The 27,172-nt window shown below is 40.6% G+C and overlaps 3 protein-coding genes and 1 pseudogene across 5 annotated transcripts in view; 1 reads left to right on the forward strand and 3 right to left on the reverse strand.

The window, feature by feature from the left end:
* Nucleotides 1–3,587: 3,587 nt before the first annotated feature.
* The window catches only part of LOC122880049 (fibroblast growth factor 18-like), a 158,444-nt gene continuing 134,859 nt past the window's right edge, over nucleotides 3,588–27,172 (forward strand). For all 3 annotated transcript variants that reach the window (XM_044204772.1, XM_044204774.1, XM_044204773.1), the window contains exon 1: nucleotides 3,588–4,288. In XM_044204772.1, the coding sequence (XP_044060707.1) occupies nucleotides 4,220–4,288 (69 nt within the window). In that variant the 5' untranslated portion in view covers nucleotides 3,588–4,219. The remainder of the gene's footprint in view (nucleotides 4,289–27,172) is intronic.
* On the reverse strand, nucleotides 5,756–8,878 carry LOC122880039 (annotated as a pseudogene).
* Nucleotides 19,231–27,033, reverse strand: LOC122880042 (protocadherin alpha-4-like). Its single transcript, XM_044204761.1, has 2 exons — nucleotides 24,305–27,033; nucleotides 19,231–20,245 (listed from the first exon to the last, which is right to left on the reverse strand). Exons 1-2 carry the CDS (start codon nucleotides 26,660–26,662, stop codon nucleotides 20,237–20,239), a joined length of 2,367 nt encoding a protein of 788 aa, XP_044060696.1. The 5' UTR covers nucleotides 26,663–27,033; the 3' UTR covers nucleotides 19,231–20,236.
* LOC122880038 (protocadherin alpha-8-like) lies at nucleotides 20,643–24,285 on the reverse strand. The gene is given in 2 exon segments (XM_044204758.1): nucleotides 20,643–21,280; nucleotides 21,283–24,285. Coding segments are annotated over 2 exon segments (2,373 nt in total). The 5' UTR covers nucleotides 23,033–24,285; the 3' UTR covers nucleotides 20,643–20,657.

Raw genomic sequence — 27,172 nt, forward strand, 5'->3', positions numbered from 1 at the left:
AGGGGTAAGGGAGCTGGATGCAGAAAAAGTTAGAAAGCAAAGGCAAAGAGTGGAACAAAGGGAGAAAAGTTTGGTTGGGAGGAAGCTGTCAGCATTTTTGTATGTGTGAATGTAGCCAAATAAAATATGCCAACTTCTCTCAAGCTGCTGAAATAACAGCACATACAGTACATACAGTCTTGCTGTAACAGCTGTGTCTCCTCTCTCTCTCTCTCTGACATTTAGCTTGTCCTCTTACCCTCTCTCCCTATGACAGTGAATACGGTTTAATGAGGAAAATGCTCTCATCCACTTAACAAAGACAACTTACACAGACACACAAAACACAAGGGTCATTGCACTGTGAATTATTTTCAGTGCAGACACTCGGCATGCAAACACAATTGCACTTATCTACTGAGCCAGCCAAGCAGACAGACAAAGCCACTGGAGCAAGCAGCCACACCCCCACCATAGAGAGCATACAGAATGAAAATATACTACGGTAGACATGCTATATACAGTTTACAGTCTCCTGTTTGACAGTAATGTTTTAGGTCAAAATCAAGATCACCTAGTTACAATTAATAGAATGCTTGCATTCTGAATGCAGCTCATGACCCTACTTTCAATTCATCCACTCCTCTTTTCTCATTCATTTTTTCTCTCCCAAAAATGCCATGGCAAAGTAATAAAAGTGCAGTGACAATTCAGTAAGAGACGACTGTTTCTCACATACAACCAGCTCACAACCCTGAACTTTTTAGGTTCAATGAGATGCACCTATTTTAATCACATCAATAAATCTTTTCTGAGCATCTGCTTAACACTGCTGCTGTATTTCAACACATGATGCCTCACTCACAAACATATGCACATAAAATATGCATACACGCACACATACACAGAGAGGAAGTTATTGCTATCCAGTAGAGCACTGAATAAAAGTGGACAAAGGAACAGAAAGTGTGTTCAGCCTCTACTTTATGAAGCCGAGCTGCTGTGTTACTCTGACTCTGAACTGATCCTTTCCCTTCCTGTATTCATACTCCACTCTGGCTTACTGCTTTATTTCACATGCTGCTCAAGGGGTCAAAATATACTGTCAGCTTTCAACAAAGACAAATTGAATGACAGTTTAAAATATATGTTTTGTCATTTTCTAGGTAGGAAATCTAAGGTTGACCCAGTTGTTTGAGAGAAAACAACTATCTGTAAAATATCTAATTAGAAGCTCAACTATTCCTGCCTTCACTATTGCTTCTATATCAGCACCATCTGTTGCCTGATTTACAATGAAGATCTCACTGACATAATCCACTTGTTTCTATCTAAATAAACCCTTTTTTATTAACTACTGTGAGATGTCTATAGGTGAGCCATACAAAAGCCACTTCCCCTCCCCCCTCCTCTGCTGCTCTCTCTATCGCTCCCACCCTCCTTCATCCCCTTCCGCTGCTGTTGCTAAGACCGTTGAGCGCATGCTAGTCTGTGGAAACCAGTAGACTCAGAGAGGTGGATCTCCTAGTGTGTTGCTATGGGCAACACACAGTGTTCGACAGAATCAGCCCAGAAGCCTAGCATGCAAACCTTCACACATGTGATAAAATATGACCTATTTTTTAGTCAGTCAAAAGGGCTCATCTGCACAGAAGCAAGTGTATGTGTGTGTGTGTGTGTGTGTGTATATGCAAACTGTATACATTTTACATCACTGCCTATTGTATTTTTCAAGTCCAAAGCACAACAAGACAATCAAATGAAAAATAGTAAAAATATATTGTTTGCTGCTTTGCAGTCCTGTAATGAACAAAGATCCCTGCCAAAGCAAAGTGCCCCAACCGCACCTGACTGGTTGTACATTGTGATTCACTGCACACCAGCCGCAGGCTGTCTCTCTCCCCTCTCTCTGTCGTAGCTGCAGCCATTCATGGACCACTGATCACCTCAGCTATATCAGTGAGCACAAACCTCAAGTGACTTCAGTCGGTCAGTTACTCTCTTTACACACATATAACAACCCTAATATGTAGCACATAGAGCAAAAAACATAAATATGTGTACACGTGTGTAAAACACACAGACCACAATTTCTGTACTCCCAGAGTTAAACACAAATTATATCTAGTAACATGTCTTTTTTGAATGACTATCTTGATATTTAGGTACTAAAAGAACATTGCACCAGATGAAGAGGACAAGATGCAGTAGCTCAAGTGAGGCAGATGTTTGGAAAAGCTTCAGAAGTAACTGGAATAAACTATCAGTCTTTTTTTTTTAAACTGAACGTAAATTTTTTTCCATACTTCACAAATCTGAAGTGATGCATTTATTATTCTTCAAAGCAAGTTTATGACCTACTATGACACAACAGCACATGGCTTGAAATAGGCACATTGCAGTTTAAATTATTAATAGTCAGTTGGTCAGTGCACTGAATACAAAGTTCTCAATGGTCTGAAAGAAGTCAAATGTGATGAAATACTAAACAGACACAATATAACAGTTTAGAGACATTCATTTTCTGGAGGAAAGAAATCACTTTGATATGTTCTCTTGTTCTACAAAGCAACTGCGCATTCACTGTCACAAGAAACTGTATATATTGCTATTTACAGAAACATCTATTTATCTTAATAACTAATTTAACCAACATTTCACAAAACTCCACACAGCCAACACAAAATTAAAGTACATAGGGACAACACAGCATTACTAACTGCAGTCCAATGTGTTATTTACTAATCAATTAACACTCTGGGTTGTGTTTGAACCAACCATACAACCACCTGTAAACCAGCAACTTAACTCAGCAGTCTCATAACAACACAAAACCTAATTTCCCCCAGTGATGAATTTTAGATCCATTTCTATCCAGCTATTTTAAATAGGTGGTGTGATTCAGAACTTTTGACAGTTTAACCATTAGGATCTGTATCTCATCTATCACTAGCATTCATACCAGAACTGCCTTGAAATGAAATTACCTTTCTTACCTCTCCAGATGCCTGTCTCCTGTCAGGAAGCACTAGTGTATTCGCATGGCTGCCAGGGACTATAGTAGATCCTATACTCATTCTGGGTCCAACCAACATGTACCGTTTGTCTCCAGATCTGTACTGGATGCTGTGACACAGTGTCCCGTCATAATTAGTCTCTTGTAGATATTTAGAAGTATAGTCTGTGGTTTTGGAGCACTGCATTGCAATCAGCACGATGATGCTGATGAGGAAAAGCACAGAAACTGAGCCCAAAGTTATCATCAGGTAAAAAGTCACATCATTCCCCTCCTCATCTTTTGCTGCACTTTTAACATCAGAAGCTGCAAAAGCCTCTTTGGGCTCCACCAGTTTGACAATCACAGTAGCTGTTGCTGAGAGTGAAACGTTCCCATTGTCTTTCACCAGTATGACCAGTTTATGCTCAGCCTCGTCTGTCTCTGTGAAGGAGCGAAGTGTTCTGATCTGTCCTGTATAGCGGTCCAAACCAAAGAGACTGTGGTCAGTAACTTCCTGCAGTGAAAACAGCAACCAGCCGTTATATCCTATATCAGCGTCATAGGCTCTGACTTTAGTCACCAAGTGTCCCTGCGTTCACATTGCGGGAATCTCCTCCACACCTTCAGCAGAGCCGTTAGAGCTGACTGGATACAGGATGACTGGAGCGTTGTCGTTCTGATCCAGAATGAACACGTTCACTGTGACGTTGCTGCTTAGTGACGGAGTTCCAGAATCTGCGGCAACAACTTGGAACTGGAACGTTTTCAGAGTTTCAAAGTCAAAACTTTTTAGCGCCAATATTTCTCCATTTTTAGAGTTTATGTTGAGAAATGAAGTGAATTTTTTGTGCTCATCCCCATTTCTCACAATGTTATATGATATGAGAGCATTATCACCCTCGTCACAATCAAAAGCACTCACTGAAAATAGAGAGGCTCCTGCAACATTGTTCTCAATAACATAAAAAGTATATGGATTTGTTGAAAACTCTGGCCTGTTATCGTTCGCATCTGATACAGTCACACTTATTGTCCTATGAGATGACAAAGCTTGTTCACCAGCATCTTTAGCAATTATTGTTACATCATACTTGGACTGATGCTCTCTATCCAGCAGAGATTTGGTGACTAATGAATACATATTGTCTTGTAAAGACGGTGTTAATGTAAAAGGTACATCCTCACTTATATAACAGATTACCTTTCCATTTACACCTGAGTCATTATCATTCACACTTATCAATGCTACTGTTGTTCCAGGTTTGGAGTCCTCAGGAATTGCTCTTGAAAAGGATGTCACCTCAATCTCAGGTGCGTTGTCATTCAGGTCCACAATAGTTATTATAACACTTTTTTCTGTTGCTAGGGGGACTGGTCCTTTATCAGAAGCTTTGATGTCAATTTCATACCTGTCTTTTGCTTCAAAATCTATCAGTCCTTTAACAATAATTTCACCAGTATGAATGTCAACTTCAAAAAGTTTACGTAATTTATTATTTACGTTATTGCCAAAGGAATAAACCACCTCCCCATTTAAACCATCATCTAAATCTGTGGCATTTACTTGCATGATAGTTGTGCCAATAGGTGAATTTTCATTAAGCACCGCAGCATATGAGTCTTTGACAAAAACTGGCATATTATCATTTACATCCAAAACATTAACGATAATTCCCATGGTTCCTGACCTAGCGGGCTTTCCTCCATCAACGGCTGTCAGCAGTAATCTATGACTTCTTGCAGTTTCTTTGTCCAGCGGTTTATGCAAATACAAAACAGGAATTTTCCCATCTTCTCCTCTATCTTTAACCTCCAGGCGGAAATGGTCGTTTTGACTGAGCCTGTACAGTTGAATAGAATACATGTCACTGTCTGGATCACGGGCGCCTTGTAGTTGAAATCGTGCCCCAGGTAAAGCAGATTCTGATATCTCTAAATGCGTCTCGTTTTCGGAGAAGGTGGGAGAGTGATCGTTTACATCCAAAACCTCAATGACGACGTATTGCACCTCTAACGGGTTCTCCAGCACAGTCTTTATGTTGATAATGCAGGTGCTGATCCGTTCGCACACCTCTTCTCTGTCTATTTTTCGGTTAACATGTAAGATGCCATTATTGTTTAGTTGAAACAGGGGTTCGGTCGATCCAGAAACGATGCGAAATCCTCTAGCATTCAAAGCACTGATATCCAGCCCTAAATCTTTAGCGATATTCCCAATAACAGCACCCACCGTAAGCTCTTCAGGGATAGAGTATCGTAGCTGTGCCGAAGCAAAATTACAAGTAAGATTCAAACAAACAATGAGAAGGATCAGGCGCTCCAACCACGCTCCGCATCCTCGTCGTGCCATATTGGATTAAAAAACAAAAAAAACCCAAAACTAATATAAAGCTTAGAAATTAAAATGTGTGTCTACACAGGAACACGCATTTTGAACAAAAAAATGACAATTGCCATCGCCCTATAAAGCACAAGCGCACCCTGTCGCGAAATGGTACCAAACTACTGACGTGGAGGATGTTCAACCGAGAGTCGTTCATTTTCACAAGCAGTGACACCATGCGAGCTGACGTTACAATGCAGATACACTTTCAATGACAAAATCTTATTTCTATGTGACGTTCGCAGTTTTTAAACGTTTCCATTGCCTGCTGAGGATGCAAGCATAAAAGGAAAAAAGTGAACTCCATACCATTACAGAATTAATGAATTGTGCAGACAGTATACCAGAATTAGACGTGATCTTGATTGGATAATTATAATAACTCCATTATTCGGCTATAGCAATTTTCTTACCTCTCCAGCTGCGCTCCTCCTGTCAGGGAGCACTAGTGTATTTGCATGGCTGCCAGGGACTATAGTAGATCCTATACTCATTCTGGGTCCAACCAACATGTACCGTTTGTCTCCAGATCTGTACTGGATGCTGTGACACAGTGTCCCGTCATAATTAGTCTCTTGTAGATATTTAGAAGTATAGTCTGTGGTTTTGGAGCACTGCATTGCAATCAGCACGATGATGCTGATGAGGAAAAGCACAGAAACTGAGCCCAAAGTTATCATCAGGTAAAAAGTCACATCATTCCCTCCTCATCTTTTGCTGCACTTTTAACATCAGAAGCTGCAAAAGCCTCTTTGGGCTCCACCAGTTTGACAATCACAGTAGCTGTTGCTGAGAGTGAAACGTTCCCATTGTCTTTCACCAGTATGACCAGTTTATGCTCAGCCTCGTCTGTCTCTGTGAAGGAGCGAAGTGTTCTGATCTGTCCTGTATAGCGGTCCAAACCAAAGAGACTGTGGTCAGTAACTTCCTGCAGTGAAAACAGCAACCAGCCGTTATATCCTATATCAGCGTCATAGGCTCTGACTTTAGTCACCAAGTGTCCTGCGTTCACATTGCGGGGAATCTCCTCCACACCTTCAGCAGAGCCGTTAGAGCTGACTGGATACAGGATGACTGGAGCGTTGTCGTTCTGATCCAGAATGAACACGTTCACTGTGACGTTGCTGCTTAGTGACGGAGTTCCAGAATCTGTGGCAACAACTTGGAACTGGAACGTTTTCAGAGTTTCAAAGTCAAAACTTTTTAGCGCGGAAATGTGTCCATTATCAGAGTTAATATTTAAAAACAGACCAATACTATCTCCACTTCTGTCCCTCGGAATGTGATATGAAATATGCGCATTAATACTGTCATCAAGGTCGGATGCCTTAACTGAAAATATTGGTTGTACTAGGTCATTATTTTCAGTAATATAGAACGTATATGGGCTCAGTGAAAACTGTGGTTTGTTATCGTTCACATCTGAAACAACCACGCTTATTGTCTTTTCAGATGAGAGTGATGGCTCACCAGTGTCCTTTGCAACAATTGTAAGTTCATAAAAAGACTTTTCTTCCCTGTCCAGTTGTGATTTGGTCACTATAGCGTACATATTATCTTGCAAGGATGGAGATATAGCGAAAGGAACGTCCTCGCGTATAAAGCAAGAAACCTTCCCATTGGGGCCTGAATCCAAATCATTGACGCTGATCAAAGCTACTGTTGTTCCAATTCTAGAATCCTCGGGAACTGATTTGGAAAATGATGTAACTTCAATCTCTGGAGGGTTATCGTTAATATCGATTACCTTTATTATCACAGTTTTGTCTGTGGAAAGAGGGATAGTGCCCTTGTCTGAAGCTTGTATATCAATTTCATAGGTTTCATTTTCTTCAAAATCAATTACACCGGTCACTTTAATTTCGCCCGTCCTTGGGTCTATGTTAAATAGTTTTTGCAAATGTAAATCCACCTCTTTACCAAATGAGTAAACGATTTCGCTGTTTGGACCTTCGTCCAAATCAGTCGCATTAACCTGAATAACTAAGGTGCCAGGGGCTGCGTTTTCATTTAAAATAGCAGAATATAAATCTTTTGTAAAAACTGGTGAATTGTCATTAACATCAAGCACCTCAATTAGTATTTCTATTGTTCCAGACCTCGCCGGCCTCCCGCCATCAATAGCTGTAAGCAGAAGCTTGTGCTCTGTCATAGCCTCTCTGTCTAACTGCTTCTGTAAAATAACAAAGGGCATCTTACGGTCTTCGCCTCTCTCCTTAACTTCCAAACGAAAGTGGTCATTGTGGCTTAGTTTATATTGCTGAACAGTAAACTGACCACCATCAGGGTCGCGTGCAGGTTGGAGCTGGAACCTTGCTCCCGGTAATGTCGATTCAAATATCTCCAGTCGTTTCTCTTTCTCTGGAAAGACGGGGGAATGGTCGTTTACATCCAGCACCTCTATGGCCACATAATGGATTTCCAGAGGATTTTCTAGCACGGTTTTAAGGTTGATTATACACGCGTTGCTTCGTTCACAGATCTCTTCCCTGTCCACTTTCCTACTGACATACAGGATGCCGTCGTCCTTATTCAAACGAAAAAGCGGTTCCGTTGAACTGCCAACAATACGATACGCTCTGTCTTTCAGCGTAGCCTTATCAATTCCTAAGTCTTTCGCAATATTTCCAACAACACTTCCTTCTTTCACCTCTTCGGAGATGGAATATCTGATCTGAGCTGAGGCTTCGCTCCAAAACGTTACCAAAGCCACCATGTAGGCGAAGCCTCTCCATCGCTCTGTCCACGCCTGACGTTCGCTTTGCTTCATTATGTACAGGAAAATAATAATAATAATTCCGGGATCTATAATTGTATGGTTAAGAAATAATAATCAGCCGTATTCCTTTGCAAACTGCGCTCCATCGCCAAGACAGCCCTGGGAATTGTACAGAGCGAGTTTCGTGTTCAAGCCCTTTACACGTAATGCCAAAATACAGGGTTGGACCTGATGGTGATGACGAAAAATTTGAGACACCATTTGCCATTATACCGACACCATGCGATCCAGAACGTTATTGCAGCACTGTTTCACTAAAAAATATAGTAAAATCAAAAGTTCATACAACAACGAAAACACTAGAGGCAAAGGAGACAAACAGCCTGTTAATATGTGAAGAAAGAATTGCGTTAATAGTCATTTTCATTAAGCAACGGACTCCAGTCACAATCAGTTCCCTTTTGAAAAAGCTATTATTTCGAAGAATCTAGACTACTACAAAGTCCTTGTTTCGGTGACATTTCAAGATAAATGGCTGCGTTAAAAAAAAAAAAAAAAAAAACAACTTTCAGCACCACGGACAGCGACTTTCCTGCTGCACTTAGGCATATATTACAGTACATACAGACGGGGTTGAAATTAAAGCAAAAACCTGAATAAAAGAGTGGAGAAACATATCAAATGCAGATACTTCCGTGCACCAGGAGTCACTGAATGTTTTGGTGAGTATGAAAATAATGTGAATAAAATGCTACTGACCTTTACAGTCAACAGATCTCAACCCAGTTTCACACCTTTGGAAGATTTTGGACCAATGTGTAAGACAATGCTCTCCACCACCATCACCATAAAACCAAATTATATAATATAAACTTTAACCTTCATATCTATTTAGTGATGTCTGTGACTGTCTCTGATGCTATATGTCCTTTTTTATGTTTGGCTATGTTTATTTTTTTTTCTATCTGCTGTCAGGTCTCTCTTGCAAAAGAGATCTTGATCTCAGTGAGATTACCTGATTAAATAAAGGCGGTATATATAAATAAGGGAATATCTTGTGGAGGAGTGGTGTTCATCCCTCCAATAGCGTTCCACAGATTTGGCAAAGAGCACTGAAGCTGTTCTGGAGGATCGTGGTGGCCCGACTCTATATACTAAGACACTTCATGTTGGTTTTTCCTTTGTCACCTCAGCTGTACGTTGTGACACAATTCCTACATAATTGAATGTTATGGGAAACTGCATTAACATATACTGTATATCTCCAACTATCCAACAACAAGAAGACAGCGTTATGTGTATGCAAAAACAAATTAACACGATGCTTGATAGACAAGATAGAAATGCTGCTTTTTAAGCATCAGAAATGATACAGCCTGTTTCTACAAATAAAAGTGATCAAATGATCGAATATTATTTGACATTAACCTGTGTACGTGTGGATACATTGCCATGAAATTATTACGTAACTTATTATAATTAAAAGACAGGAAGTTGTAATATTGTTACTATTAATTTCTCTTACCTCTCCAGATGCGCTCCTCCTGTCAGGGAGCACTAGAGTATTTGCATGGCTGCCAGGGACTATAGTAGATCCTATACTCATTCTGGGTCCAACCAACATGTACCGTTTGTCTCCAGATCTGTACTGGATGCTGTGACACAGTGTCCCGTCATAATTAGTCTCTTGTAGATATTTAGAAGTATAGTCTGTGGTTTTGGAGCACTGCATTGCAATCAGCACGATGATGCTGATGAGGAAAAGCACAGAAACTGAGCCCAAAGTTATCATCAGGTAAAAAGTCACATCATTCCCTCCTCATCTTTTGCTGCACTTTTAACATCAGAAGCTGCAAAAGCCTCTTTGGGCTCCACCAGTTTGACAATCACAGTAGCTGTTGCTGAGAGTGAAACGTTCCCATTGTCTTTCACCAGTATGACCAGTTTATGCTCAGCCTCGTCTGTCTCTGTGAAGGAGCGAAGTGTTCTGATCTGTCCTGTATAGCGGTCCAAACCAAAGAGACTGTGGTCAGTAACTTCCTGCAGTGAAAACAGCAACCAGCCGTTATATCCTATATCAGCGTCATAGGCTCTGACTTTAGTCACCAAGTGTCCTGCGTTCACATTGCGGGGAATCTCCTCCACACCTTCAGCAGAGCCGTTAGAGCTGACTGGATACAGGATGACTGGAGCGTTGTCGTTCTGATCCAGAATGAACACGTTCACTGTGACGTTGCTGCTTAGTGACGGAGTTCCAGAATCTGTGGCAACAACTTGGAACTGGAACGTTTTCAGAGTTTCAAAGTCAAAACTTTTTAGCGCCAAAATGTCTCCATTTTCATTGTTTATGTTGAGATATGACGTCAATTTATTTTCTTCGGTTCTATCTCTGAAAATATGATATGAAATAAGAGCATTGTCGTTCTCATCACGATCAAAAGCTTTTACTGAAAACACAGATGCTCCTGGATCGTTACCCTCGGTGACATAGAAAGTATAGGGGCTCAGTGAAAACTCTGGACTGTTGTCATTCACATCTGACACCACAACGCTTATTGTCTTTTCAGATGATAATGGAGGTTGACCAGCGTCTCTTGCAACTACTGTTATGATATACTGTGACTGTTTCTCTCTGTCCAGAGGCGATTTGGTGACTAATGAATACATTTTGTCCTGTAAGGCTGGTGATAAAGCAAAAGGAACATCCTCACCTATGGAGCAAATAACTTTCCCATTGAGACCAGAGTCCAAGTCATTTACACTGATAAGGGCAACTGTAGTTCCAGGTCTGGAATCTTCAGGGATGGAGCTTGAAAATGAGGTAACTTCAATCTCAGGTGCGTTATCATTAACGTCAACTATCTTGATAATAACACTTTTTTGTGTAGCCAGAGGAGCAAGACCTTTATCTGATGCTTGAATTTCAATCTCATATTTGTCTTTCTCCTCATAATCTATTAAACCTTTTACAACTATTTCACCTGTTGATGGGTTTATTTCAAAAAGCTTGAAGAATTTACGATTCACACTGTTGCTAAATGAGTAAACGACATCTCCGTTTGGTCCTTCATCTAAATCAGTTGCATTCACTTGTATGACTGTTGTACCTACTGGAGCATTTTCATCGAGCATCACAGAATAAACATCTTTAGAGAAAACGGGTCCATTGTCGTTAACATCTAAAACATTTACTAGAATATTCATTTCGCCAGATTTTGGAGGTTTCCCTCCATCCAGTGCGGTCAGTACTAATGAATGGCTTCCCTCTGCCTCTCTATCCAAAGATTTTTGCACAATTAATACAGGTATTTTACCATCTTCTCCTTTATCTTTGACTTCCAAACGAAAGTTGTCATTGGGGCTGAGTTTATACTGCTGAACAGTGAAAGGACCACCGTCTGGATCTCGTGCCGCTTGAACCGGAATACGTGCTCCAGGCAACACGGACTCTGAAATCTCCAGCGTTTTCTCTTTCTCTGGGAAACTGGGAGAATGGTCATTTATATCCAGAACTTCCACTCCAACATAGTGCACCTCCAGTGGATTTTCTACCACCGTTTTCAGATTTATCAAACAGGCACTGCTTCGCTCGCATACCTCTTCCCTGTCAATCTTCCGGCTTACGTACAGGATGCCGTCAGTCTGGTCTACATGGAAAAGAGGTTCCATAGCGCTAGAAACAATCCGGTACTTCCTGTCTTTCAACATGCTCTTATCTAATCCCAAATCCTTTGCAATATTCCCGACCACAGTTCCTTCGTTACATTCCTCAGAGATGGAATATCTTAATTGCGCCGTGGCCATTCTCCACAAAAGCACAGCAACCACGCAGCCGATCCACCATCTTCTCGCCCTTCTTACCTCGCATCCTCTTTGTTCCATGATTCAAAACAAAACTGGTAGTGATTCCTCACGGGATTAATAATCGCGTTGTAAGACAGAAATCCTACACATCGGGGTATGCAAATGTTCACTCTGTTTCAAAAATGTTAAAAACACGGGACGTTATTTATAAAGGCAGCAGCAAGCCGCCAAGCGATTCTGCCAATATCGAACTGAGAGGGCTACAAAGAGGCTGAACCAAAATGCAGTGACGACAAAGTAAAGCCGTTGTTTTCCTAACACACTGACACCATGCGATCGCATTGCTTAATACAAGGAAATCAAAGTTTCGACAGCTGTTTTATAGCAGAATATCACGGTTTTATGTTTATTTACTATGGCCCTATGCATAGAGGTTGTGGGGTGACAGTTAATCAGGTGAGGAGATGCCCTCTTAAGCTAATTTAACAAGCAAACATAAAACTTATATTCCTTTGAATGAAGATGGAGACATTAAGTCCTCCCAAAATGTTTCTGACAATTTAATTTATAAACAAAAAGTATGAGGTAATTGCATTGAACAAATTTAGTGGTTTGACATTTCTTACAAAGTATTAACTGGCACCAGGAATGAGAGCAAAACGTATCGGCACCATGGACAGCGAATGACGCCAGTTAAAACTCGGCCCAGCCACATGTGTGACTTTATAGTACATCACAGAAGCCCGGAAAGCTCAAATCACATCATGGTCTGAGTGGAAGTGCAGAATGTTTAACAGTGTGCAAACTGTTCTTTAATAAATCAAAGTCTGTTGTAATATTGATATGTTTTTTAGAGTATAGTGAAAACGGAGGAGACTACGAAATAACAACCGCATGAGTACGCATATAAGCCAAACTATATTAACCACTGTCGTTGTAGTTACAGCTAAATGCTTAAAAGGACATACAGTGTGATTGAAACTGCAGCTGAAAACCGAAGTGTACCAGTCAAATGTCTTACTTAACAAAACACTATCGTGATAATAAACAATACACATGCGGTATATGGAGTGGATGAATGACTACACTAATTAATGAATGAACAAATTAATAACACTGCCAGCGGAATCAAGCCTAGGTGTTCACAAAAAAATGCCTTACCTCTCCAGCTGCGCTCCTCCTGTCAGGGAGCACTAGAGTATTTGCATGGCTGCCAGGGACTATAGTAGATCCTATACTCATTCTGGGTCCAACCAACATGTACCGTTTGTCTCCAGATCTGTACTGGATGCTGTGACACAGTGTCCCGTCATAATTAGTCTCTTGTAGATATTTAGAAGTATAGTCTGTGGTTTTGGAGCACTGCATTGCAATCAGCACGATGATGCTGATGAGGAAAAGCACAGAAACTGAGCCCAAAGTTATCATCAGGTAAAAAGTCACATCAATCCCCTCCTCATCTTTTGCTGCACTTTTAACATCAGAAGCTGCAAAAGCCTCTTTGGGCTCCACCAGTTTGACAATCACAGTAGCTGTTGCTGAGAGTGAAACGTTCCCATTGTCTTTCACCAGTATGACCAGTTTATGCTCAGCCTCGTCTGTCTCTGTGAAGGAGCGAAGTGTTCTGATCTGTCCTGTATAGCGGTCCAAACCAAAGAGACTGTGGTCAGTAACTTCCTGCAGTGAAAACAGCAACCAGCCGTTATATCCTATATCAGCGTCATAGGCTCTGACTTTAGTCACCAAGTGTCCTGCGTTCACATTGCGGGAATCTCCTCCACACCTTCAGCAGAGCCGTTAGAGCTGACTGGATACAGGATGACTGGAGCGTTGTCGTTCTGATCCAGAATGAACACGTTCACTGTGACGTTGCTGCTTAGTGACGGAGTTCCAGAATCTGTGGCAACAACTTGGAACTGGAACGTTTTCAGAGTTTCAAAGTCAAAACTTTTTAGCGCCAAAATGTCTCCATTTTCATTGTTTATGTTGAGATATGACGTCAATTTATTTTCTTCGGTTCTATCGCTGAAAATATGATATGAAATAAGAGCATTGTCGTTCTCATCACGATCAAAAGCTTTTACTGAAAACACAGAGACTCCTGGATCGTTACCCTCGGTGACATAGAAAGTATAGGGGCTCAGTGAAAACTCTGGACTGTTGTCATTCACATCTGACACCACAACGCTTATTGTCTTTTCAGATGATAATGGAGGTTGACCAGCGTCTTTTGCAACTACTGTTATGATATACTGTGACTGTTTCTCTCTGTCCAGAGGCGATTTGGTGACTAATGAATACATTTTGTCCTGTAAGGCTGGTGATAAAGCAAAAGGAACATCCTCACCTACGGAGCAAATAACTTTCCCATTGAGACCAGAGTCCAAGTCATTTACACTGATAAGGGCAACTGTAGTTCCAGGTCTGGAATCTTCAGGGATGGAGCTTGAAAATGAGGTAACTTCAATCTCAGGTGCGTTATCATTAACGTCAACTATCTTGATAATGACGCTTTTCTCTGTAGTTAGCGGAGCGAGACCTTTGTCTGATGCCTCAATTTCAATTTCGTACTTGTCCTTTTGCTCATAGTCTATAAGACCTTTGACAATTATCTCGCCTGTTGATGGATTGATATCAAAAAGCGTAAATACCTTATTACTCACACTGTTTCCAAACGAATAAACTACCTCTCCATTCTGACCTTCATCCAAATCAGTTGCATTCACTTGTATGACAGTGGTGCCAACCGGGGCATTTTCAGAGATCATAACAGAATAAATATCCTCAGAAAAAACAGGTGTGTTATCATTTACATCTAAAACATTTACTAGAATATTCATTTCCCCAGATTTCGGAGGTTTCCCTCCATCCAGCGCCGTCAGCACTAAGGAGTTAGTTCCCGCTGCTTCCCTATCCAAAGATTTTTGCAAAACCAGTATTGGTATTTTACCATCTTCCCCCTTGTCCCTGACTTCCAAACGGAAGTATTCGTTGTGGCTAAGTTTATATTGCTGCACCGAGAAATGACCACTGTCTGGATCCCGCGAGGCTTTCAGCTGAAATCGCGCTCCGGGCAACACGGACTCTGAAATCTCCAACCTTTTGTCTTTCTCTGAGAAACTGGGAGAATGGTCATTTACATCCAGCACTTCCACTCCAACGTAGTGCACCTCCAGTGGACTTTCTAGCACCGTTTTCAGATTTATCAAACACGTACTGCTCTGCACGCACACCTCTTCTCTGTCAATCTTTCGGCTCACATACAGGATGCCATCGTTTTGATTTACATGAAAAAGGGGATCCGCAGTACTGGACACAATACGATACTTTCTTTCTTTCAAAGTGCTTTTATCTAATCCCAGATCTTTTGCTATATTTCCAACCACAGTTCCTTCGTTTACTTCCTCAGAGATGGAGTAACGTATTTGCGCCGAGGCCCCGCTCCACAAAAGCAAAGCAACCACGAAACAGATCCACCGTCTTGTCACCCTTCGTGCCTTGTATTTTCTTTGTTCCATGGTTAAACCCGATGTCATCAGTAATCATTCACAAGAGCAAAACTGCATTTCAATGATCGAATACAACACTCCCATTTGTGAAAATATTCATCCCCGCCTTACAACGACAGACATGATGGCAAATAGAGTATTTCCAAAGGCAACAGCAAGCTCAGAAACGACTGTGTTAACATCGAACTGAGGAAGATGACAAGAGGTGGAACCACAACGCACTGACGACAAGCACATGTAATGCTGACTTTTTCTATTACACTGACACCATGCGATCTAAATTCTCACTGCAGTAAATCAAAAGCCAGTAGCACACTAGCTGAATGGTAGATTGTGTCTACTTGTGTATGTGTTTAATTACTATTTATTTATCTTGAAATAGTACCCAAAAATTGTGGGGTGAATGGAAAGTGATGAGGAGGCTGCTCACTCTTAACACAAAACCTCCTCCTAATATGTAGAAAACAAAACTTTTCAAAATGTTGAGAATATTCTGCCTAACACGTGGGAATATGTTTACTTCATATGATTAAGTTATAAGAATGAAAACACTGAGATAAAGTCACTGTAGTTTGATAACTTGAGAAATGAGAGCAAATATGGTCTGCACCATGGACAGCGATTACCACTAACTTTACTTCGGTCTAGCTTAATTTGGTTATATTATTCCATTGCAAGTTTGTTAATAATGTATTATGGACACTGGCTTATTTAACTTTCCCATGCTGCCAATTACCCATATTAAGTATTGTCTATAGGCTGACTGTGGTTTAGGTATAGTAAAGGCGTGCTGATGGAGCACACTCATGTATCTAAAATCAGTCGGCTCTTGTTTTTTTAAGAATTATTCTCCTCATCTCATTATGCCTGAGAGAAAATGGTTGCACAGTCAGTTAAGCCCACAATTTTTAAATATTCTTCAAGTGTAAAAAATGAGAAGTAGGTGGAAAGACAGTATGAAAAGAAAGACAATAAGACTTTTGATCTGTTTCGCTGTTTATATCAACCTTGTTCAGGTTCATCTCTATATCATAAAAGAAAATATGTCCTGAAAAAACATAGGATCAAACTTGCCAAAGAAAACTAAAGAGTTGTCAACGGATCCAATGCTATAACTTTCAAAAGCATGCCAAGGCCCCAGGAAATCATATAGTAAAGTATATGTTCAGTAAAAAAAATATAATAAAATAGTCATCAGACATGCAATAGCTATAATAAATAATGCAAATTATGTTCAGATGCAACTAATCTGAAACATGAAGTTACGTTCACTCTTAAGTAATCAAAAGCTTTCTCTCCATTTACTCATGATCACGATCATAACTTTTATTTGCTTCAACAACTTAACCATTCCTTAATGCTTTACTTTTTGCATTCATATAATGTTGAAAAGTCAAACCTCGACAATGAAAACTTTTCAGATATGTCCATTGTAAACATATGGCAAATAACATTAAAAGTGAATATTTTGCAGATATTGTTTGCTGAACTGTAAAGTTTTGCCTGATATATTGATTATAAACACGTAAGTTAACCAAAAACATATTTGTTGCAATGCTTCAACATAAATGTAATTCTTTGGAAAAACAAACAATTGTTTAAATATGCCTTACCTCTCCAGATGCCTGTCTCCTGTCAGGGAGCACTAGTGTATTCGCATGGCTGCCAGGGACTATAGTAGATCCTATACTCATTCTGGGTCCAACCAACATGTACCGTTTGTCTCCAGATCTGTACTGGATGCTGTGACACAGTGTCCCGTCATAATTAGTCTCTTGTAGATATTTAGAAGTATAGTCTGTGGTTTTGGAGCACTGCATTGCAATCAGCACGATGATGCTGATGAGGAAAAGCACAGAAACTGAGCCCAAAGTTATCATCAGGTAAAAAGTCACATCAATCCCCTCCTCATCTTTTGCTGCACTTTTAACATCAGAAGCTGCAAAAGCCTCTTTGGGCTCCACCAGTTTGACAATCACAGTAGCTGTTGCTGAGAGTGAAACATTCCCATTGTCTTTCACCAGTATGACCAGTTTATGCTCAGCCTCGTCTGTCTCTGTGAAGGAGCGAAGTGTTCTGATCTGTCCTGTATAGCGGTCCAAACCAAAGAGACTGTGGTCAGTAACTTCCTGCAGTGAAAACAGCAACCAGCCGTTATATCCTATATCAGCGTCATAGGCTCTGACTTTAGTCACCAAGTGTCCTGCGTGCTCACATTGCGGGAATCTCCTCCACACCTTCAGCAGAGCCGTTAGAGCTGACTGGATACAGGATGACTGGAGCGTTGTCGTTCTGATCCAGAATGAACACGTTCACTGTGACGTTGCTGCTTAGTGACGGAGTTCCAGAATCTGTGGCAACAAGTTGGAACTGGAACGTTTTCAGAGTTTCAAAGTCAAAACTTTTTAACGCCAAGATTTCTCCATTTTCAGAGTTTATGTTGAGAAATGAAGTCAATTTACTTTCTTCGCTTCTATCTCTGAAAATATGATATGAAATAAGAGCATTGTCGTTCTCATCACGATCAAAAGCTTTTACTGAAAACACAGAGGCTCCTGGATCGTTACCCTCGGTGACATAGAAAGTATAGGGGCTCAGTGAAAACTCTGGACTGTTGTCATTCACATCTGACACCACAACGCTTATTGTCTTTTCAGATGATAATGGAGGTTGACCAGCGTCTCTTGCAACTACTGTTATGATATACTGTGACTGTTTCTCTCTGTCCAGAGGCGATTTGGTGACTAATGAATACATTTTGTCCTGTAAGGCTGGTGATAAAGCAAAAGGAACATCCTCACCTATGGAGCAAATAACTTTCCCATTGAGACCAGAGTCCAAGTCATTTACACTGATAAGGGCAACTGTAGTTCCAGGTCTGGAATCTTCAGGGATGGAGCTTGAAAATGAGGTAACTTCAATTTCAGGTGCGTTATCATTAACGTCAACTATCTTTATAGTGACACTTTTTTCTGTAGCCAGAGGAGCGAGACCTTTATCTGATGCTCGAATTTCAATCTCATATTTGTCTTTCTCCTCATAATCTATTAAACCCTTAACAGTTATTTCACCTGTTGATGGATTAATATCAAATAGTTTTAATAACCTTTGATTCATACTGTTGGTAAATGAGTAAATCACATCTCTGTTTGGTCCTTCGTCTAAATCAGTTGCATTCACTTGTATGACTGTTGTACCTACTGGAGCATTTTCATTGAGCATCACAGAATAAACATCCTGAGTGAAAACAGGTGCGTTATCATTAACATCTAAAACATTTACTAGAATATTCATTTCCCCAGATTTCGGAGGTTTCCCTCCATCCAGTGCGGTCAGTAGTAATGAGTGGCTTCCTGCAGATTCCCTGTCTAAAGATTTTTGAACAACCAATATTGGTATTTTACCATCTTCTCCTTTATCCTTAACTTCCAAACGGAAACGATTATTGTCGTTAAGTTTGTAGTGTTGCACGGAAAAGTGATTACTGTCTGGATCCCGCGAGGCTTGTAGCTGAATACGTACTCCGGGCAACACAGATTCTGAAATCTCCAGCGTTGTCTCTTTCTCCGGGAAAGTGGGAGAATGGTCATTTATATCCAGCACATCCACTTCAACGTAATGCACCTCCAGTGGACTTTCTAGCACCGTTTTTAGATTTATCAAACACGTACTGCTCTGCGCGCACACCTCTTCTCTGTCAATCTTTCGGCTCACATACAGGATGCCATCGTTTTGATTTACATGAAAAAGGGGATCCGCAGTACTGGACACAATACGATACTTTCTTTCTTTCAAAGTGCTTTTATCTAATCCCAGATCTTTTGCTATATTTCCAACCACAGTTCCTTCGTTTACTTCCTCAGAGATGGAGTAACGTATTTGCGCCGAGGCCACGCTCCACAAAAGCAAAGCAACCACGCAGCTGACCAAACATCCTCTCGCCATTCGTGACTGGCATCTCCTTTGTCCCATGGTTAAACCCGAAATCATCAGTAATCCGTCACAAAAACGATAACTGCGTTATAAAGACAGAATCCAACTCTTCTATATGTGAAAATATTCATCCTCTTCCTACAACAACAGACATGAGGGCAAATATAATGTTTTTCAAAGGCAGCAGTAAGCTCAGAAACGACTGCCACAGTATTCAGTTGAGGACTCTATGAAGAGGTGGAACCAAAATGCCATGATGACATGCTCATGTAATGCCTCGTTTTTCTATTACACTGACACCATGCGATCTAAATTCTAACTGCAGAAAATCAAAAGCCAGTAGCACTTTGCCTGAATTGTAGATTGTTTGTTTTGTTTTTTCTTTATCTCGATATAGTGCCCAAATAGTCAGGTGAATGAAAATAGATGTTGTTGCAGCTCACTGTCAACACAAAACCTCCTTTCAATAAATATAAAGAGCAAAGCTTCTCAAAATGCGTAGAAGATTCTACTTAGCACGTGAGAATACATATATCATAAGAACAAGTGATATGAATTAACACAGATAAAGTCAGTGAGTGGTTTGCTAAATTGTTTACATTTTCTGAACATATACTGGGCAAACAGAGCCCTCACGTTCAGCACCATGGACAGGGATCGCAGCTAACTTTACTTCTGCCCAACTACATTTGGTGATAGTTTATCATTCCATTTCAAGTTAATTTGTTAACAATGCAATGATTTTTCCCAAGCTGCCATAATGTTCCCGTGCGTTTACGGACGGCTTTCATTATGTGTTGCCTTTGGCTGAGTATGGTGTTTGTAGTAAAGGCGTGCTGATACATCTCGTTTGCTTGAGGCATGATTCACCTCATCAGATTTAGCACGTGCAACATTAACTTAACGGTCAATTACAATAGCTTTTAAAAAATATCCCACAAGTGTAAAAAAAAAAAAAAAAGGAGAGAGAGAGACAGAGAGAGAGAGAGAACGATGAAAGATCAGTAGAGAAAGAAGGTCAGTTAATTAATGAACGACATAAAAGTGTGACAAAAAACAAAACCTGCAAGCGTTCATCACTGGTCCAAGAGAAAATTCAGACAGGGAACCAGTATGCAAAAATCAAGTGTTTTTAAGGAAAAGTCAGTATACTGATTGGGCTTTTCAAACAAGTGACCAACCTAAGCGACTACTATGATTAAGATATAAAATGTTATTTTACTGGTTATGCCATTCTTGTCGAGGTTCACTTATAACAAAATATGTCGTTAATATGACAGCAGACACGCTACAACTTACATGAAAGAATAATTATGTAGGGTGGAAAAAGCTTCAATTGAAATGCCTTACCTCTCCAGATGCCTGTCTCCTGTCAGGGAGCACTAGTGTATTTGCATGGCTGCCAGGGACTATAGTAGATCCTATACTCATTCTGGGTCCAACCAACATGTACCGTTTGTCTCCAGATCTGTACTGGATGCTGTGACACAGTGTCCCGTCATAATTAGTCTCTTGTAGATATTTAGAAGTATAGTCTGTGGTTTTGGAGCACTGCATTGCAATCAGCACGATGATGCTGATGAGGAAAAGCACAGAAACTGAGCCCAAAGTTATCATCAGGTAAAAAGTCACATCAATCCCCTCCTCATCTTTTGCTGCACTTTTAACATCAGAAGCTGCAAAAGCCTCTTTGGGCTCCACCAGTTTGACAATCACAGTAGCTGTTGCTGAGAGTGAAACGTTCCCATTGTCTTTCACCAGTATGACCAGTTTATGCTCAGCCTCGTCTGTCTCTGTGAAGGAGCGAAGTGTTCTGATCTGTCCTGTATAGCGGTCCAAACCAAAGAGACTGTGGTCAGTAACTTCCTGCAGTGAAAACAGCAACCAGCCGTTATATCCTATATCAGCGTCATAGGCTCTGACTTTAGTCACCAAGTGTCCTGCGTTCACATTGCGGGAATCTCCTCCACACCTTCAGCAGAGCCGTTAGAGCTGACTGGATACAGGATGACTGGAGCGTTGTCGTTCTGATCCAGAATGAACACGTTCACTGTGACGTTGCTGCTTAGTGACGGAGTTCCAGAATCTGTGGCAACAACTTGGAACTGGAACGTTTTCAGAGTTTCAAAGTCAAAACTTTTTAGCGCGAAAATATCTCCATTTTCATTATTGATGTTGAGATATGACGTCAATTTATTTTCTTCGGTTCTATCTCTGAAAATATGATATGAAATAAGAGCATTGTCGTTCTCATCACGATCAAAAGCTTTTACTGAAAACACAGATGCTCCTGGATCGTTACCCTCGGTGACATAGAAAGTATAGGGGCTCAGTGAAAACTCTGGACTGTTGTCATTCACATCTGACACCACAACGCTTATTGTCTTTTCAGATGATAATGGAGGTTGACCAGCGTCTCTTGCAACTACTGTTATGATATACTGTGACTGTTTCTCTCTGTCCAGAGGCGATTTGGTGACTAATGAATACATTTTGTCCTGTAAGGCTGGTGATAAAGCAAAAGGAACATCCTCACCTATGGAGCAAATAACTTTCCCATTGAGACCAGAGTCCAAGTCATTTACACTGATAAGGGCAACTGTAGTTCCAGGTCTGGAATCTTCAGGGATGGAGCTTGAAAATGAGGTAACTTCAATCTCAGGTGCGTTATCATTAACGTCAACTATCTTTATAGTGACACTTTTCTCTGTAGTTAGCGGAGCAAGACCTTTGTCTGATGCTTGAATTTCAATTTCATATTTGTCTTTCTCCTCATAATCTATTAAACCCTTAACAGTTATCTCGCCTGTTAATAGATTGATATCAAAAAGATTTAAAGTATTTTGATTCATACTCTTGCTAAATGAGTAAATCACATCTCCGTTTGGACCGTCGTCTAAATCAGTTGCATTCACTTGTATGACTGTTGTACCTACTGGAGCATTTTCATTGAGCGTCACAGAATAAACATCCTGAGTGAAAACAGGTACGTTATCATTAACATCTAAAACATTTACTAGAATATTCATTTCCCCAGATTTCGGAGGTTTCCCTCCATCCAGTGCGGTCAGTAGTAATGAGTGGCTTCCTGCAGATTCCCTGTCTAAAGATTTTTGAACAACCAATATTGGTATTTTACCATCTTCTCCTTTATCTTTCATTTCCAAACGCAAATGATCGTTGTGGCTAAGTTTATATTGCTGCACCGAGAAATGACCACTGTCTGGATCCCGCGAGGCTTTCAGCTGAAATCGCGCTCCGGGCAACACGGACTCTGAAATCTCCAACGTTGTCTCTTTCTCTGAGAAACTGGGAGAATGGTCATTTACATCCAGCACTTCCACTCCAACGTAGTGCACCTCCAGTGGACTTTCTAGCACCGTTTTCAGATTTATCAAACACGTACTGCTCTGCGCGCACACCTCTTCTCTGTCAATCTTTCGGCTCACATACAGGATGCCATCGTTTTGATTTACATGAAAAAGGGGATCCGCAGTACTGGACACAATACGATACTTTCTTTCTTTCAAAGTGCTTTTATCTAATCCCAGATCTTTTGCTATATTTCCAACCACAGTTCCTTCGTTTACTTCCTCAGAGATGGAGTAACGTATTTGCGCCGAGGCCACTCTCCACAAAAGCAAAGCAACCACGCAGCCGACCAAACATCCTCTCACCCTTCCTGGCTCGCATTTTCTTTGTTCCATGGTTAAACCCGAAATAATCAGTAATCCATCACAAGGACAATAAATTGGTTGTAAAGGCAGAATCCAACCCTTTCCTGTCTTTATTCATTCACTTCCTATACATCCAGAAATTGGGGAAAACCGACCATGTACACAAATAAGCACAGAAACGATCCTTCCAGTATTGAAGTAAGAATGTTGTCAGGAGGTAGAACCAAATAGCAATGACGACAAGCTCATGTAACGCTGACTTTTTACATTGCACTGACACCATGCGATCTTATTTCTCACTGCAGATTTTCTGAGGATGTACTGCATATTAGATCAATGGTAGTTTTGTTTTTAGCCTTAGATAATCTCTGAGCAATTAGTCGAGTGTATGGAAAGAGCTCAGGACGCTGCTGAGTCTGTAAACAAGCGACCAAAAAACCGCCTTCAAAATGGTAGAAAACAAATATGTTTTTAAGATCGTACATAATCCTAGTGAATATTTATTATAAACTATGATTATTACCTCATGAATTAAGACACTGTGATAGCGATTTTAGTATAAGAAAATTAAGCCAAACACTTTCAGCACCAGGGACAGCGATTGCGACGTGTTGCAGTTCAGTTTACCCATTCAATTAAGTCATTATCACACATTTTCAGGTTCTTTAAAAATGCTGAGTCGACTTGAGTAGTTTTTTTCCACAATGCCTTACTGTACTTGCAATACGGAATGGAATATCCTTTTCAATGTGAGTTGTTCATGGCTAAGTGAAAAAGTATTGAAAGGGCACACTCCCCAGGGACATAAGTCACCTTTCATTTGCTCTTCAGCAATTTGAAATTATCAAGCTAGTGTAAAAAAATGGAAGAAGGTTGTAAGAGGGTACAATTAAACAAGGTATGAAATCAACATTAAACAACAACAAAATAACACAGCAAAATAAAAGAGCTACACGCATTGTTCATATCACTGCCCAACGGAGTGCAGTATGTCAAACTGGGCATGAAGTCAGAATTGCTCTGATAAAGTAGATGAATGTATTGACAAAGTAAGTGACTACGAAATTTTACAAATATAGTGCTATTTTACTATTGTCAACTATATGTCAACCTAAATTACCCTCTCTTACTCTAGCTACAAATCCTAAAGGGACATAAGGTCTAATAGCCAGATGGAACCAGGGGTGTCAACAAATCCTTTGCCATGCTATGCAAAACATTACAGAGGGAGGCATAGTTGATATGTTTAGTAAATAAACAATACATTTAGACACCTCACAATTTGCACTTAAATAATCCTACCTCTCCAGATGCCTGTCTCCTGTCAGGGAGCACTAGTGTATTCGCATGGCTGCAAGGGACTATAGTAGATCCTATACTCATTCTGGGTCCAACCAACATGTACCGTTTGTCTCCAGATCTGTACTGGATGCTGTGACACAGTGTCCCGTCATAATTAGTCTCTTGTAGATATTTAGAAGTATAGTCTGTGGTTTTGGAGCACTGCATTGCAATCAGCACGATGATGCTGATGAGGAAAAGCACAGAAACTGAGCCCAAAGTTATCATCAGGTAAAAAGTCACATCATTCCCCTCCTCATCTTTTGCCGAACTTTTAACATCAGAAGCTGCAAAAGCCTCTTTGGGCTCCACCAGTTTGACAATCACAGTAGCTGTTGCTGAGAGTGAAACGTTCCCATTGTCTTTCACCAGTATGACCAGTTTATGCTCAGCCTCGTCTGTCTCTGTGAAGGAGCGAAGTGTTCTGATCTGTCCTGTATAGCGGTCCAAACCAAAGAGACTGTGGTCAGTAACTTCCTGCAGTGAAAACAGCAACCAGCCGTTATATCCTATATCAGCGTCATAGGCTCTGACTTTAGTCACCAAGTGTCCTGCGTTCACATTGCGGGGAATCTCCTCCACACCTTCAGCAGAGCCGTTAGAGCTGACTGGATACAGGATGACTGGAGCGTTGTCGTTCTGATCCAGAATGAACACGTTCACTGTGACGTTGCTGCTTAGTGACGGAGTTCCAGAATCTGTGGCAACAACTTGGAACTGGAACGTTTTCAGAGTTTCAAAGTCAAAACTTTTTAACGCCAAGATTTCTCCATTTTCAGAGTTTATGTTGAGAAATGAAGTCAATTTACTTTCTTCGCTTCTATCTCTGAAAATATGATATGAAATAAGAGCATTGTCGTTCTCATCACGATCAAAAGCTTTTACTGAAAACACAGAGGCTCCTGGATCGTTACCCTCGGTGACATAGAAAGTATAGGGGCTCAGTGAAAACTCTGGACTGTTGTCATTCACATCTGACACCACAACGCTTATTGTCTTTTCAGATGATAATGGAGGTTGACCAGCGTCTTTTGCAACTACTGTTATGATATACTGTGACTGTTTCTCTCTGTCCAGAGGCGATTTGGTGACTAATGAATACATTTTGTCCTGTAAGGCTGGTGATAAAGCAAAAGGAACATCCTCACCTATGGAGCAAATAACTTTCCCATTGAGACCAGAGTCCAAGTCATTTACACTGATAAGGGCAACTGTAGTTCCAGGTCTGGAATCTTCAGGGATGGAGCTTGAAAATGAGGTAACTTCAATTTCAGGTGCGTTATCATTAACGTCAACTATCTTGATAATTACACTTTTTTCTGTTGTAAGAGGAGCAAGACCTTTATCTGATGCCTGTATTTCGATTTCATATTTATCCTTGTGCTCGAAGTCTATTGGACCTTTCACAATTATCTCCCCTTTTGATGGAGTTATTTCAAATAGTTTAAATAACCTGCTATTTACGCTGTTGCTGAATGAATAAACGACATCTCCGTTTGGTCCTTCATCTAAATCATTTGCATTAACTTGTATGACTGTTGTACCTATTGGAGCATTTTCATCGAGCATCACAGAATAAACATCTTTAGAGAAAACAGGTGCGTTATCATTAACATCTAAAACATTTACTAGAATATTCATTTCCCCAGATTTCGGAGGTTTCCCTCCATCCAGTGCGGTCAGTACTAATGAATGGCTTCCCGCTGCCTCTCTATCCAAAGATTTTTGCACAATTAAAATTGGTATTTTACCATCTTCTCCTTTATCCTTAACCTCCAAACGGAAGTGATCATTTGGACTGAGTTTATATTGTTGCACAGAAAAATGACCACTGTCTGGGTCTCGTGCGGCTTGTAGCTGAAAGCTCGTTCCACTTAACACAGATTCAGAAATTTCTAACGTTTTCTCTGTCTCTGGAAAGCTGGGGGAATGATCATTTACATCCAAAACCTCAACGCCAATATAGTGGACCTCCAGCGGGTTTTCTAGTACCGTTTTCAGATTAAGCAAACATGTACTGCTCCGCTCGCATACTTCCTCTCTGTCAATCTTTCGAAGTACATACAGGGTGCCGTCGTTCTGATTTACATGGAAAAGAGGATCCGGTGCACTAGAAACAATCCGATACTTCCTTTCTTTCAATGTGCTTTTATCTAATCCCAGATCTTTTGCTATATTTCCAACCACAGTTCCTTCGTTTACTTCTTCAGAGATGGAATATCTTATCTGCGCCGAGGCCACGCTCCACAAAAGCACAGCAATCACGAAACAGACCCACCGTCTTGTCACCCTTCGTGCCTTGTATTTTCTTTGTTCCATGGTCACCAACGGAAATTGTAACAATCCTTCACGAGAAAAATAACTGCATCAGAAAAACAGCATCGTGCGCAGTAGTACGTGCAAATGTTTGTTTTTTTCTTCTCGATATATTTGAAATGTCGGCAATTTACAATGGCAATCCGTCAGCTTATAAACGACTCTGCTAATGTTGAACTAGTAACATCATCAATGGGCGGTTCCAAAATACAGCTGGCGTGAGCTCTTGTGAAGCACTTATGTTTTCGTACACTGACACCATGTGAGCTCTCTTTTCATTGCACGAAAGTGAGAGAAACTCAAAGACTCCACTAGTTTGTACACGTGTGTCCACAAGCACTGCGGTATTCAATTTTACCTTATGAGGACTAGCTGCTCTAATATCCAATTCTGAAATTAAGTTTATGCTGTATGTGTCTCCTGTTTATCTCTATTTCCCAAAAGCACATTGGGATTGATAGCAAAATCCATTTTAACAATTTCCTAAATTTAGGGGGTGTTCCCGAAAATCAC

This window comes from Siniperca chuatsi, linkage group LG8 (genome assembly GCF_020085105.1).
Source record: "Siniperca chuatsi isolate FFG_IHB_CAS linkage group LG8, ASM2008510v1, whole genome shotgun sequence".
Classification (NCBI taxonomy): Eukaryota; Metazoa; Chordata; class Actinopteri; order Centrarchiformes; family Sinipercidae; genus Siniperca; species Siniperca chuatsi.

Excerpts from the sequence above, each read along its gene's own strand:
- LOC122880042 (XM_044204761.1), bottom strand. The coding sequence starts at position 26,662 with ATGGAACAAAGAAAATACAAGGCACGAAGGGTGACAAGACGGTGGGTC.